At 47.1% G+C, this 14449-nt stretch overlaps 1 protein-coding gene across 2 annotated transcripts; it reads left to right on the forward strand.

Annotated features, from left to right (window-relative positions):
* The first annotated feature begins 702 nt into the window (after positions 1-702).
* Positions 703-11223, forward strand: LOC311124895 (uncharacterized protein). Of its 2 annotated transcripts, none has more exons than XM_084198992.1 (6): positions 703-913; positions 2326-4952; positions 5249-5342; positions 9411-9460; positions 9890-9963; positions 10299-11223. In XM_084198992.1, exons 2-5 carry the CDS (start codon positions 2331-2333, stop codon positions 9935-9937), a joined length of 2814 nt encoding a protein of 937 aa, XP_084055118.1. In that variant the 5' UTR covers positions 703-913; positions 2326-2330; the 3' UTR covers positions 9938-9963; positions 10299-11223. The 2 variants fall into 2 exon arrangements, with proteins under 2 accessions (XP_084055118.1, XP_084055119.1); XM_084198993.1 differs by lacking the exon at positions 703-913 and adding an exon at positions 1419-1501.
* Positions 11224-14449: the final 3226 nt, after the last annotated feature.

Here is a 14449-nt window from a genome sequence, read left to right on the forward strand (position 1 = left end):
CGAAACATTTGACCCAAGTTAAACAATTTAAAGGCAATGCTACCAAATACTAATTGAGTGTATGTAAACTTCTGATCCACTGGGAATGTGATGAAATAAATAAAAGCTGAAATAAATAATTATCTGTACTATTATTCTGACATTTCACATTCTTAAAATAAAGTGGTGATCCTAACTGACCTAAAACAGGGAATTTTTACTAGGATCTAATGTCAGGAATTGTGAAAAACTGAGTTTAAATGTATTTGGCTAAGGTGTATGTAAACTTCCGACTTCAACTGTATGTTCTGAAGGTCAGGTCTTGACACGTTCCTGAATAATAAAGCAACACCTGAGGGAATGGCATCTAAAACAATGGCAAAATATTTAGGTGTTACAGGGATCTTGTAAAGTGGTAAGAATTCCTTATAATTAATTAAAAGACCCTCTGCATTTACAAGTTGGCTCACCAATAGGATATTATTTCGTTGCTAATATTCTAAAAACAAATAAGTATTTTTATACAATATGTCCCGATTATTCCATATATAATATATGTGTGGGGAAAAAAGTATGCTTATAAATTAAGGACCATGACAAGAAAACCTGCCGATGAAAAGCAACTCTGCCAGCTTTCGTCCCAATGACTGTCTATGAAGTTTCGTCGTTTCCCAACTTCCCATAATGCTTCACTGTGATCGCCAGCTGAGAGCTGACAAGCGCTGACTTGAAATGCTGCGCAGTTTACGCGCGTCCAGGAAAGTACAGGGATTTTTTTTTTTTTATCCCGTTTACTGACACAAATGAGGAGTTTTTCAAACATCTAATTCGGAGTTTTAGGGTACAAGAGGTAGATTGGCTCTTGACCAAGATGCTGGGTGGGACTCACTGTTGAATTTGATTTTTGTAAAGCCCCCCACTCCTTCCTGTTTGGGTAAGTTTCAGTCTCCGGCAGGGCAGTATGCTCGCTCTTTTGTTTCATACGAAGGGCCTAGCAAATTAGCTTAGCAAGCTAGCTAGGAAACCATGAATAAATCAAAGTCGGTAGCTAGCTAGCTTCATCCAATAAATGCATCACTCCACCCCTCCGTGGTTTGCGGGAAATCGATCCCCAACACTGAATGGCAAAAACCAGCAAATATTCAATGATTGCATTATTATAACCACCAGCCATCCACCATTATTTCCCAATAAAAGGACGTTACCATATCAGCTACAGATTAAACTGGTCAGTTTAGAAGAGTATTTGATAAGGTGCAACTTTTAGAAGGGAATGGAATGCGACATTGTTTTGTGGTAAGCGGCTAACTACCTAGCCAGTTTAGTTTAGTGAACATCGTGAACTGGTTACATGAACTAACCAAACCATAACACGTATCCTGTATACACAACTAGGTTAATCTGATAACTAGCGAGGTACTGTAGTTCTTCTTGTTGTGGCACGAATCATCCTTCACATTTGACTGGTCGTAGCTGGACTTGAGGGAGTACACCTACGACCGGAAGTGACTTTTGGTAACAGGTTAGGAGAGCGTTTTAGTTAAATCCTAACCCTTTTCCCCAACCTTAATTTAAATCTCTTAACCTGCCATGTTAATTCTCCTAACCTGTTACGGGAAAAGTCACTTCTGGTCGTAGCTCTACTCCCTAGTCATAACCCATTTGACTAACGACAAAACATTTAACTAGCTAGTAGCAGCTAGCATGGGACTGTCAGCTGTCATTCCAGGTTACGGAAAGTTAGCTAAACAGAAATGTAGCTAGCTAAATGTATTTGTTTGTGAAAAAAAGGTTCGGAGCCAGTTTGCTAACTTTTGTCACTATATCTTTTCTTAACCCCATCTAAATTATTTTGATGCATTTTCAGTTTACACTTGTATTATTTTGGCCACTTTTCCGAAGTCAGGTTGTACTGTAGCTGCTAGTGCCAACGCATAACCAGCCACTTAATGAATCTGCAACATTCTAGCTGATATCACGTCAACTGCATTACTTTGAACGGTACTAACGGAAAACTGCGTGAACGCTTACAGCCAACGAAAACAACTTTAGTTCACGTTTAGCGTTTAGCTCTGACTTGTGTGCAGTGCTTGTTGCACTCTGAAAGTAGATTTTCACCGAAGATATTTAGCTAGCTAAATCTATTTGATATGCATGATAGCTAGCTGCTTGTTGTCTGTACTCTGCAGCTAGCTAGCTAGATAAAGTTGCAATTCACCAATGTGCTTGGTGTTGATGATAGAACCCAATCTTGGCCTATATCCAGTCATGTTCCCACTGAGGTCAGCTCGATCATTTCAATGTCATGTATTTATCCAACCTTCCTGTATTTCTGCTCAATTTCAGTTGCTATGGAGAAACCGCTGGGGGACTCGGATGATTTACAGCCACAGGACCTCTCCTCCACCCGTAGCCTTCCCGCTGTGATGGACCTGACCAGAAAAGGTGAGGAATGCCTCCTGAAAGCCAACTCCATGGAGGCCCTACGGGTGGTCAAGCCTCCCAGCTGGTACCCAAACTCTGGGAGCAGCAAGGGACTCTCCTTCCCCGAGACTGACCATATGCTTCAACCAGTAGACCAGATCCAGCCGGACAATGCCTTCTCCAACACTACAGTCACCCTCTCGTATGTGAGCCGGTCTCATGTCTTCTCCACCCATGACACTCTCTCCCAGCATTCCCCTCTCTACGGCGTCCCGTCGATCAGCAGGTTCTCAACAATGGATGGCTACTTGCAGCAGGTGGATAGGCCTCTGGGCTTAGCGCCTCGGTCTGAAATGTTTGACTCTATCCCTCCAGCCCAGGTGGTGGGTGAGAATGTCCCAAGAGTTTGTCTGATACAGCAGTCTCATGAAATCAATGGCGATCGAGTTGCAAGTAACGGAGGAGTGGAGAAATACAAGCCTCAACAGAGAGGGAGTTCAATGGAACGCACTCTTTCTCAGGACACAGACAACGAAGGATTGCAGAACGACCAGGGTAGTAGCAGCTGGTCCAACTCTGCCATCTGTGTCGATTCCTCCCCAGAGTCTCTCACTACAGACATGGAGGAGGGACAGAGGAGGGCTTCAGAACTTATTTTTCTCATCTCTAGAACAGAGGAGCCAGTCCTGATGCAGGACAGCAGGAGTCCCAGGGACCTGTGTTCTCCAAATAGGGAGTATATCAGCCCTCTGGAGGACCCGGTCTCTCCCTCTGTCTCACTGCATGACGTAGAGGACGGTTTCATTCTGTCTCAGGCCTCCTGCTCACCCTGCGCTGAGAATTCTTTAGCAGACGAGATGTCTGATACCCGCTGGGATGAGCTGGAGAGAGGAGGGCCTGGGCTGTCTGCAGTACAGGGGACAAGGTCTAATGGGGATAATACACCAAGGTTAGATTACAGCGAGGACTACCAGAAACCCAAGGCAGCTCCGGAGCCTATTGTTGACTTGACAGAAGACGAGAGCGCTGTGCCAGAGGTTTTAGAAAAGAAGCCCAGGCAGACGGCTGCTACTCACCTGAATGGTAATGTGAAGGCAGAGCAGAGGACTTCTGAGAGGAAACAACTCGCCCCTCGCTCTGGCAGGGGAACCAGGTTAGAGGCCATAGTGATGAACATAAACCCTAACTGGTATAAAGGATCCACTAAGAAGCACAAGGCCTCAAAGGCCCATCCTCAGACAAATCCCCTGACCCAGAGCAGTCCATCTAAAGCCGGTGTTAGTCCTAACAAACAGACCTTGTCTGTAGTGAAGAAGAAGGTCCAGAATAAAGCAGCATCTAGCGCAGAGGGAGAGGCTAAAGTAAAGGCAGCAGTAGCCTCACCGACAGGTCGTATGGATAGCATTTACATGAACGCAGACAGCTGCAAAGAGTCTACCTCAGATTCTGAACACACCCGTTTTCCAAAATACCCAAACAACCACAGCACATTTCCCATAACCTCCAGCCTGCCCTTTGCTCCAGACAGTGATTCAGAGAAGGAGATGGAACACAGAGAGTCAGGTCCAGAGCCCTCCTCTGAGGTGGATGTACTGACTGTATCACCGTCACTTAAAGCATCTCCAAAGAAACCCGGGAAGCATAAAGCTAAGACCGCAAGCAGTGAACCAGCTTCTGCCACAGCCAAATCAAGGAAGGCCCCTGCTCCCAAGAAGAAACGGAAGAAACCCAGACTGGATCAGTCTTCTATGTTCTCCCCTCAGGAACCTGAGATCAAACTAAAATACATCAACTACAAGGAGGAGAAGAGGGACGTGAGGGTGGAAACCTTCTCTCCGTTCATCCACGTGGAGCGTAAGCCTTCCTCCACCTCCCCCGCCAACTGTGCTGTCATCAACTACCCAGAGGAGGAGAAGCCCAGGCAGAAGGGCCAGGGGCAACAGCAGGCTGGAGGCTCAGGATCCGGAGGTTTCATCCCAGGGGCTGTACCCTCCACCTCCTGCCTCCACCTGGGCCGCATCTCCACCCACAGCCAGTACCACAGCTCCCTGGTCTGCTGCCTTTGTGGAGGCTCGGCTAACGCCATGGACCTGGGGGACCTCCACGGGCCCTACTACCCTGAGGGATACAGACCCAGCACTAAAGCCCCAGCTAGCAAAGCAGGCCTCGAAGAGGAGGAGGATTTCAGTGACTCTGACTCCTCCTGCAGCGTGAGAGGCCAGGGCAGAAAGTGTGCTCGGCCCCCGGGGGTCCCCTGGCCCCACAAACCTGGCCCCCGGCTGAACCAGGAGGGCCGGCTGGGGAGGTGGACCAGTGACAGTGACCCCTCAGGCAGCCCTCGAGCTAAGAGGGCCAGGACTGAGGCTGGGCCTGGGGTTACATCTGAGGCCGGGGCTGCAGTGGATGACTGGTACATCCCCCCTGTGGTGCCTCTGGACCAGTTTGAGTACTGGCTCCACGAGGACTGCAGCATCTGGTCTGCAGGTGTGTTCCTGGTGAAGGGGAGGGTCTACGGCCTTGAAGAGGCGGTCAAGGTGGCTCAGGAGACGGTAAGAGTAAATCCTGCAGGATAGAAACGGATGTATCTCTGTGTTTGTTGGTCTTTATTGATTTACGATTGGGGTGAACATATAGCGATCTCCCATGGGGGACTATGTCTGCTGTTGTAACCTGTTTACTATTTAACATTTAGGTAGTATGTAATAGTGTTAGATCTCTGTTTAGCAATGCAAAATACTAATAATTTTTTTTTTTTTTTTATAAAAATAATAATAAATAGCAGCTGTTCTTTGGTCTTGGCCCGTAACACAAGCCAAAACCAATTGATTGTATTTCCTGTTTTCAGACGTGTTCTCGCTGCCATAACCCAGGTGCCACTTTGGGCTGCTTCTTCAAAGGATGCCCCAACAAGTATCACTACAGGTGTTCTCTACAGTCAGGTGAGTCTCCTCCTCTGTCCTTATCCGCTGCTGGGACCATCAGGTGAGTCTCCTCCTCGGTCCTTATCCCCTGCTGGGACCATCAGGTGAGTCTCCTCCTCTGTCCTTATCCCCTGCTGGGACCATCAGGTGAGTCTCTTCCTCTGTCCTTATCCCCTGCTGGGACCATCAGGTGAGTCTCCTCCTCGGTCCTTATCCGCTGCTGGGACCATCAGGTGAGTCTCCTCCTCGGTCCTTATCCCCTGCTGGCACCATCAGGTGAGTCTCCTCCTCTGTCCTTATCCCCTGCTGGGACCATCAGGTGAGTCTCCTCCTCGGTCCTTATCCCCTGCTGGCACCATCAGGTGAGTCTCCTCCTCTGTCCTTATCCCCTGCTGGGACCATCAGGTGAGTCTCTTCCTCTGTCCTTATCCCCTGCTGGGACCATCAGGTGAGTCTCTTCCTCTGTCCTTATCCCCTGCTGGGACCATCAGGTGAGTCTCCTCCTCTGTCCTTATCCCCTGCTGGGACCATCAGGTGAGTCTCTTCCTCTGTCCTTATCCCCTGCTGGGACCATCAGGTGAGTCTCCTCCTCTGTCCTTATCCCCTGCTGGGACCATCAGGTGAGTCTCCTCCTCTGTCCTTATCCCCTGCTGGCACCATCAGGTGAGTCTCCTCCTCTGTCCTTATCCCCTGCTGGGACCATCAGGTGAGTCTCCTCCTCTGTCCTTATCCGCTGCTGGGACCATCAGGTGAGTCTCCTCCTCTGTCCTTATCCCCTGCTGGGACCATCAGGTGAGTCTCCTCCTCTGTCCTTATCCCCTGCTGGGACCATCAGGTGAGTCTCCTCCTCGGTCCTTATCCCCTGCTGGGACCATCAGGTGAGTCTCCTCCTCTGTCCTTATCCCCTGCTGGGACCATCAGGTGAGTCTCTTCCTCTGTCCTTATCCCCTGCTGGGACCATCAGGTGAGTCTCCTCCTCTGTCCTTATCCCCTGCTGGGACCATCAGGTGAGTCTCTTCCTCTGTCCTTATCCCCTGCTGGGACCATCAGGTGAGTCTCTTCCTCTGTCCTTATCCCCTGCTGGGACCATCAGGTGAGTCTCTTCCTCTGTCCTTATCCCCTGCTGGGACCATCAGGTGAGTCTCTTCCTCTGTCCTTATCCGCTGCTGGGACCATCAGGTGAGTCTCCTTGTCTCACAAATTTGACTTGAGACTCGACAGAAAATAAAATAATTTGAGACTTGACTTGGAGCCTCAAGACTCTGGACTTATTTTGTGGCACAGAGCCTCTGTGGATTACTCTCCACGCAGCAAGAGGCAGTAGCCGCAGCGTCGCCTTTGCAATAAAAAGTGCAACAGATTGGCTAGTGAAACGCACACTCTGAACTCTGATTGGACCAGCAAACTGTCAATCAACAAAGGTCGGGTGAGCCAGAGAACAGATTGCTGATTTGCTGTAGGATTGGGTGCAGAGCAAATGCCATAATAAATATTATCTTCTCTCCTCTTCTTCTCTTCTCTCCTCTTCCCCTCTCCTCTTCTTCTCTTCTCTCCTCTTCCCCTTCTCTCCTCTTCCCCTCTCCTCTTCCTCTTCTCTCCTCTTCCCCTCTCCTCTTCCTCTTCTCTCCTCTCCCCCTCCTCTTCTCTCCTCTTCCCCTCCTCTTCTCTCCTCTTCCCCTCTCCTCTTCCCCTCTCCTCTTCCCCTCTCCTCTTCCCCTCTCCTCTTCCCCTTCCCCTCTCCTCTTCCCCTCTCCTCTTCCCCCTCTCCTCTTCCCCCTCTCCTCTCCTCTTCCCCTTCCCCTCTCCTCTTCCCCTTCCCCTCTCCTCTTCCCCTTCCCCTCTTCCCCTTCCCCTCTCCTCTTCCCCTCTCCCCTTCCCCTCTCCCCTTCCCCTCTCCTCTTCCCCTCTCCTCTTCCCCCTCTCCTCTCCTCTTCCCCCTCTCCTCTCCTCTTCCCCTTCCCCTCTCCTCTTCCCCTCTCCCCTTCCCCTCTCCCCTTCCCCTCTCCTCTTCCCCTCTCCTCTTCCCCTCTCCCCTTCCCCTCTCCCCTTCCCCTCTCCTCTTCCCCTCTCCTCTTCCCCCTCTCCTCTCCTCTTCCCCTTCCCCTCTCCTCTTCCCCTTCCCCTCTCCCCTTCCCCTCTCCTCTTCCCCTCTCCCCTTCCCCTCTCCCCTTCCCCTCTCCTCTTCCCCTCTCCTCTTCCCCTCTCCCCTTCCCCTCTCCCCTTCCCCTCTCCTCTTCCCCTCTCCTCTTCCCCTCTCCTCTTCCCCTTCCCCTCTCCTCTTCCCCTCTCCTCTTCCCCTCTCCTCTTCCCCTTCCCCTCTCCTCTTCCCCTCTCCTCTTCCCCTCTCCTCTTCCCCTCTCCTCTTCCCCTTCCCCACTTCTCTCCTCTGCTCCTCTCTCCTCTGCTCCTCTCTTCTTCTCCTGTCCTCTTCCCCCTCTCCTCTTCCTCTCTGCTCCTCTTCCTCTCTGCTCCTCTTCTCCTCTCCCCCCCTCATCTTCTCTCCTCTTCCCCTCTGCTCCTCTCCCCATCTACTCCTCTCCCTCTCTGCTCCTCTCTTCTTCCTCTCTGCTCCTCTTCCTCTCCTCTTCCTCTCTGCTCTCAAAACAACATCACAATGACATGACGCTGAGGGCAAAGCAATGCACCACTTCTAGTGGAGCTGAAGTGTTAAGGAGAGGGCCTGTGACTGCAGTCTGTCGCGTGCCAAGACTTTCAGATGGGACCTGGTTGCAATCAGTCTAGAAGTTTGAGCCACCTCAGTGACTGATTGAATGTTGTTCGTAGTCAGTTCTGAGACGTGATTTATCATAATGTTGCTTTACATCTTATTAGAACAGACAGTCTGTCTGGTTAGGTGGGTTTAGTGTTATGAAACCAATAACTAGCCTACTCATTTTGCTGCACTCATTATGTCTAGGGGGTCTTAGTCCTGGTTACATGGTCTGTAACCTGACTCATTATGTCTAGGGGTCTTAGTCCTGGTTACATGGTCTGTAACCTGACTCATTATGTCTAGGGGTCCTAGTCCTAGTTACATGGTCTGTAACCTGACTCATTATGTCTAGGGGGCCTTAGTCCTAGTTACATGGTCTGTTACCTGACTCATTATGTCTAGGGGTCTTAGTCCTGGTTACCTGGTCTGTAACCTGACTCATTATGTCTAGGGGTCTTAGTCCTAGTTACATGGTCTGTAACCTGACTCATTATGTCTAGGGGTCTTAGTCCTGGTTACCTGGTCTGTAACCTGACTCATTATGTCTAGGGGTCTTAGTCCTAGTTACATGGTCTGTAACCTGACTCATTATGTCTAGGGGTCTTAGTCCTGGTTACATGGTCTGTAACCTGACTCATTATGTCTAGGGGTCTTAGTCCTAGTTACATGGTCTGTAACCTGACTCATTATGTCTAGGGGTCTTAGTCCTAGTTACATGGTCTGTAACCTGACTCATTATGTCTAGGGGTCTTAGTCCTGGTTACCTGGTCTGTAACCTGACTCATTATGTCTAGGGGTCTTAGTCCTGGTTACATGGTCTGTAACCTGACTCATTATGTCTAGGGGTCTTAGTCCTAGTTACATGGTCTGTAACCTGACTCATTATGTCTAGGGGTCTTAGTCCTAGTTACATGGTCTGGAACCTGACTCATTATGTCTAGGGGGTCTTAGTCCTGGTTACATGGTCTGTAACCTGACTCATTATGTCTAGTGGTCTTAGTCCTGGTTACATGGTCTGTAACCTGACTCATTATGTCTAGGGGTCTTAGTCCTGGTTACATGGTCTGTAACCTGACTCATTATGTCTAGTGGTCTTAGTCCTGGTTACATGGTCTGTAACCTGACTCATTATGTCTAGGGGTCTTAGTCCTGGTTACATGGTCTGTAACCTGACTCATTATGTCTAGGGGGTCTTAGTCCTAGTTACATGGTCTGTAACCTGACTCAATACTAGGAAGACTCTTGGTGGTTCCAAACTTCTTCCATTTAAGAATGATATCTGTTGGTATGTGTGGAGGCTGGTTCAGCTGCTGTTTTGCTGTCTGATGAATCACCAACTGTCTTCATTTAGCCAGTCATTCTTCTCCCCACAGACTGTGTCCTCAATGAAGAGAACTTCTCCATGAAATGCACCAAGCACAAGGTATGGAGGGTTGATTTTAATTGAAGTGACTGGTAGGTTTGATCCTTACTAAGCTGATCTCATTCACTCACTCCGTTGCTGTCAGTGTTTTTTCTGTCTCACTGTCTCATTGATTGTCTTTGTGAAAGAGTTTGCTGTCACGGAGCCAACAATTTTAGCAATCCTCCGTTTTATGATTTTATTGTACATCGCTGAGATGAGGTATGGCTTGCTTCAGTTCAGCGTTGCTTCATGCTGACGCTGACTACACAGCTCTACTGCATGCTCTGTACGGTCCCACAAAATCAGAGTGAACGTTGGGATTGGATTTCTCCAGCACTCACCCACTGTGATGATTGTAGTGCACAGTGCACTGGGATCTCCTTTCACTGTTCCGGTTTGGTTTCACTGTGTGTTACTGGGATTTACTGCGTGTCTGTTCCTCCCCAGAACAAGTCATTCCAGGGCCCTTCTAGGAGCAGAAGAGATGACTGGTGACGTAACCAGAAGACAGACTTGACATGGTTAGTTGCTGTTTTTTTTACATTTATACACAACAACAACAACAACACCACCTCTCTTCTGGTCGTCGTCCACTTTTATTTCAGCATTACTGATCTGCACGTGCGTCACACATCTGTATATGTTTTGACATATTCTAACATTCTTTGATCACAATGATGGTAATAGGACATTTATGTTTATATCCAAAGTGCTAAATGTTAGAATCTCTTTGTTTGGAAACATTACATTTTAGTCATTTTAGCAGACGCTCTTATCCAGAGCGACTTACAGTTAGTGAGTGCATACATTTTTCATACTGAATGAGTGTTTTTTTTTTTTTTTTTTTCTGTTCCAGACGTCGTTCATCTGTGGCGTTACACGGGGTTTCCCCTGTGAGCCTGGTAACCGTGGCGACACTAACTGTCCTCTGATTGATTGACAGCTGGGCTGGGGCTGAAGGCAAAACACCCACAAACCTTAACTGGCTCTCTACGCCTCGGCTACCTGTCCTCTTATCTCCACCACATAAAAGAAGCACTGCTAAGACTAAGCAGGAGACCAAGGCTGTCCTAACGTTCTGCAACCTTTCAGTCCTTCTCATGGTTCTGGACTAACTGGCAACGGTGGCTACTAAATGGGCCAATGACTGAACAGAACCGAGGAGGTTGGGAGCGGGGCCCAAAGCCAATGTCAGTCACCATTCGATTGAAGAGAAATGTTTTCATGTCGCTTATGGCTAAATGCGTGCTATCGCTTTGTAATTATTTATTAGGAAAAAGGATGGTCTCCCTTTTTTTTAAATTGAATTGTTGATCAAACAATTGGAAATATTTTATTTTGTAAAGCTTTCAAAGTATGTGATTTATATTTTTGCTTATTTATTTTTTGGGGTATCTTGTGGCTTTAGTTTTTATTTAGCAATTTACCTGGAGGTGTGTTTTTGTATGCGTCTTAAGTTATGAGTAAGAACCCTGATGATGAAGACTCCACTTGGTAGATGAACTGGTGGTCGTATAGCAGCAGTGCAGAATGGTCTAGTATTCAGATCGACCACAAGTTTATCGACAGAACCATATCTGATTACAATACAGGTACCTGATATCTATTCATGAAGACCATACTTTGCTAAATTGACAGGTTTATTCTCATGTGATGAAAATAATGCCAGATTCATCTGATTTTAGTTCTGGGGGTGAGAAGAGGTGTGCTTTTCAACTGATTTTACTTGCACTTTGTTTTGTCATTTGACAGTGATATAAATAATTATTGAGGGAACTGTTTTATGTGTATCGTATATTCATTTTGTGAATGTACTTCCTCTAAAGAGGGATCATCAACCTACACACAATACCCATAATGACAAAGCAAAAACAGGTTTTTATACATTTTTGCAAATGTATTAAAAATAAACTGAAATATCAAATTTACATTTCCCCACAGCATGATGCTGCCACCACCATGCTTCACTGTAGGGATGGTGCCAGGTTTCCTCCAGACGTGATGCTTGGCATTCAGGCCAAAGAGTTCAATCTTGGTTTCATCAGACCAGAGAATCTTGTTTCTCATGGTCTGAGAGTCCTTTAGGTGCCTTTTGGCAAACTCCAAGCGGGCTGTCATGTGCCTTTTACTGAAGAGTGGCTACCGTCTGGCCACTCTACCATAAAGGCCTGATTGGTGGAGTGCTGCAGAGATGGTTGTCCTTCTGCAAGGTTCTCCCATCTCCACAGAGGAACTCTGGAGCTCTGTCAGAGTGACCATCAGGTTCTTGGTCACCTCCCTGACCAAGGCCCTTCTCCCCTGATTTCTCAGTTTGGCTGGGCGGCCAGCTCTAGGAAGAGTCTTGGTGGTTCCAAACTTCTTCCATTTAAGAATGATGGAGGCCACTGTGTTCTTGGGGACCTTCAATGCTGCAGACATTTTTTGGTACCCTTCCCCAGATCTGTGCCTCGACACAATCCTTTCTCGGAGCTCTACAAACAACATGGCTTGGTTTTTGCTCTGACATGCACTGTCAACTGTGGGACCTTATATAGACCGGTGTGTGCCTTTCCAAATCATGTCCAATCAATTTAATTTACCACAGGTGGACTCCAATCAAGTTGTAGAAACATCTCAAGCATGATCGATGGAAACCAGGACGTTGTCTTCTGTTACATCAATACAACTAACCAGGACGTTGTGGTCTGTTACATCAACACAACTAACCAGGACGTTGTGGTCTGTTACATCAATACAACTAACCAGGACGTTGTGGTCTGTTACATCAATACAACTAACCAGGACGTTGTGGTCTGTTACATCAATACAACTAACCAGGACGTTGTGGTCTGTTACATCAATACAACTAACCAGGACGTTGTGGTCTGTTACATCAATACAACTAACCAGGACGTTATGGTCTGTTACATCAATACAACTAACCAGGACGTTGTGGTCTGTTACATCAACACAACTAACCAGGACGTTGTGGTCTGTTACATCAACACAACTAACCAGGACGTTGTGGTCTGTTACATCAATACAACTAACCAGGACGTTGTGGTCTGTTACATCAACACAACTAACCAGGACGTCGTGGTCTGTTACATCAATACAACTAACCAGGACTTTGTGGTCTGTTACATCAATACAACTAACCAGGACGTTGTGGTCTGTTACATCAATACAACTAACCAGGACAGCTACCACGCTTCTCCTGCTGCAGACGTAGATCTAAGCAGCAGGTTTGATAGACTGTACATTTAGGAGATGTCACTGTGGCTGGTTGCTGTCGGTTGGTGCTGTCGGTTGGTGCTGTCTGGTGGTTGTCGTCTCTGTGTGTCCATAGGGGCATTGTGGTGCTGTCTGAGTTCAGTGAAGTCAGTCAGTCTGTACAGGGAGCCAGAACAGCAGTGATGGTGAATTTTTACAGCAGACCGCTCCCTGAGAAAGGATTCCTCACACAGCAGGAGATTCACGTGTGTGTGTCTGTTCCAATATCCACACTAGTATAGCGCCTAGAATAAAGCAATGTATTGTGCATTCGTTCTAAGTTGTATGGCTATTTGTATGTGTATTTATTAAGGATCCTTGGCAGCAGCTACTCTTCCTGGGGTCTTGCAACATTTAAGGCAGTTATAACATTAGACAGAGTGTTAGTTATAACACTTTACCCAATACATGTAGTGTGTTCCCTCAGGCCACTACTCCACTATCACATATTTACAATACAACATCCATGTGTAGAGTGAGTGTCTATATGTATGTGTGCCTGTGTGTGTCTCTTCACAGTCCCCACTGTTCCACAAGGTGTATTTTTACCTGTTTTTAAAAATCTTGCATCAGTTACCTGATGTGGAATAGAGTTCCATGTAGTCATGGCTCTATGTAGTACTGTACGCCTCCCATAGTCCGTTCTGGATTTGGGGACTGTGAAGAGACCTCTGGTGGCATGTCTTGTGGCGTATGCATGGGTGTCCGAACTGTGTGCCAGTAGTTCAAACAGACAGCTTGGTGCATTCAACATGTCAATACCTCTCATAAACACAAGCGGTGATGAAGTCAATCTCTCTTCCACTCTGAGCCAGGAGAGACTGACATGCATGTCATCAATGTTAGCTCTCTGTGTACTTTTAAGGGCCAGCCGTGCTGCCCTGTTCTGAGCCAACTGCAATTTTCCCAAGTCTCTCTTTGTGGCACCTGACCACACTACTGAACAGTAGTCCAGGTGCGACAAAACTAGGGCCTGTAGGACCTGCCTTGTTGATAGTGTTGTTAAGAAGGCAGAGCAGCGCTTAATTATGGACATACTTCTCCCCATCTTAGCTACTGTTGTATCAATATGCTTTGACCATGACAGTCTACAATCCAGGGTTACTCCAAGCAGTTTGGTCACCTCAATTTCCACATTATTCATTACGATATTTAGTTGAGGTTTAATGAATGATTTGACCCAAATACAATGCTTTTAGTTTTGGAAATATTCAGGACTAACTTATTCTTTGCCACCCATTCCGAAACTAACTGCAACTCTTTGTTAAGTGTTGCAGTCATTTCAGTCGCTGTAGTAGCTGACGTGTATAGTGTTGAGTCATCCGCATACATAGACACTCTGGCTTTACTCAAAGCCAGTGGCATATCATTAGTAAAGATGGAAAAAAGCAAGGGGCCTAGAAAGCTGCCCTGGGGAATTCCTGATTCTACCTGGATTATGTTTGAGAGACTTCCATTAAAGAACACCCTCTGTGTTCTGTTAGACAAGTAACTCTTTATCCACATTATAGCAGGGGGTGTAAAGCCATAACACATACGTTTTTCCAGCAGGAGACTATGGTCGATAATGTCAAAAGCCGCACTGAAGTCTAACAAAAACAGCCCCCACAATATTTTTATCATACATTTCTCTCAGCCAATCATCAGTCATTTGTGTAAGTGCTGTGCTTGTTGAATGTCCTTCTCTATAAGCATGCTGAAAGTTTGTCAATTTGTTTACAGGAAAATATCATTGTATCTGGTCAAACACCATTT

Source organism: Coregonus lavaretus (genome assembly GCF_964263955.1).
Source record: "Coregonus lavaretus genome assembly, contig: HAP1_SCAFFOLD_271, whole genome shotgun sequence".
Classification (NCBI taxonomy): Eukaryota; Metazoa; Chordata; class Actinopteri; order Salmoniformes; family Salmonidae; genus Coregonus; species Coregonus lavaretus.

What these genes read in the sequence shown, in the direction of transcription:
- LOC311124895 (XM_084198992.1), top strand. Translation starts at nt 2,331, where the DNA reads ATGGAGAAACCGCTGGGGGACTCGGATGATTTACAGCCACAGGACCTC. An exon ending in TCAAGGTGGCTCAGGAGACG is followed by an intron (nt 4,953 to 5,248) that starts GTAAGAGTAAAT and finishes TCCTGTTTTCAG; the next exon opens with ACGTGTTCTCGCTGCCATAA. An exon ending in TGAAATGCACCAAGCACAAG is followed by an intron (nt 9,461 to 9,889) that starts GTATGGAGGGTT and finishes GTTCCTCCCCAG; the next exon opens with AACAAGTCATTCCAGGGCCC.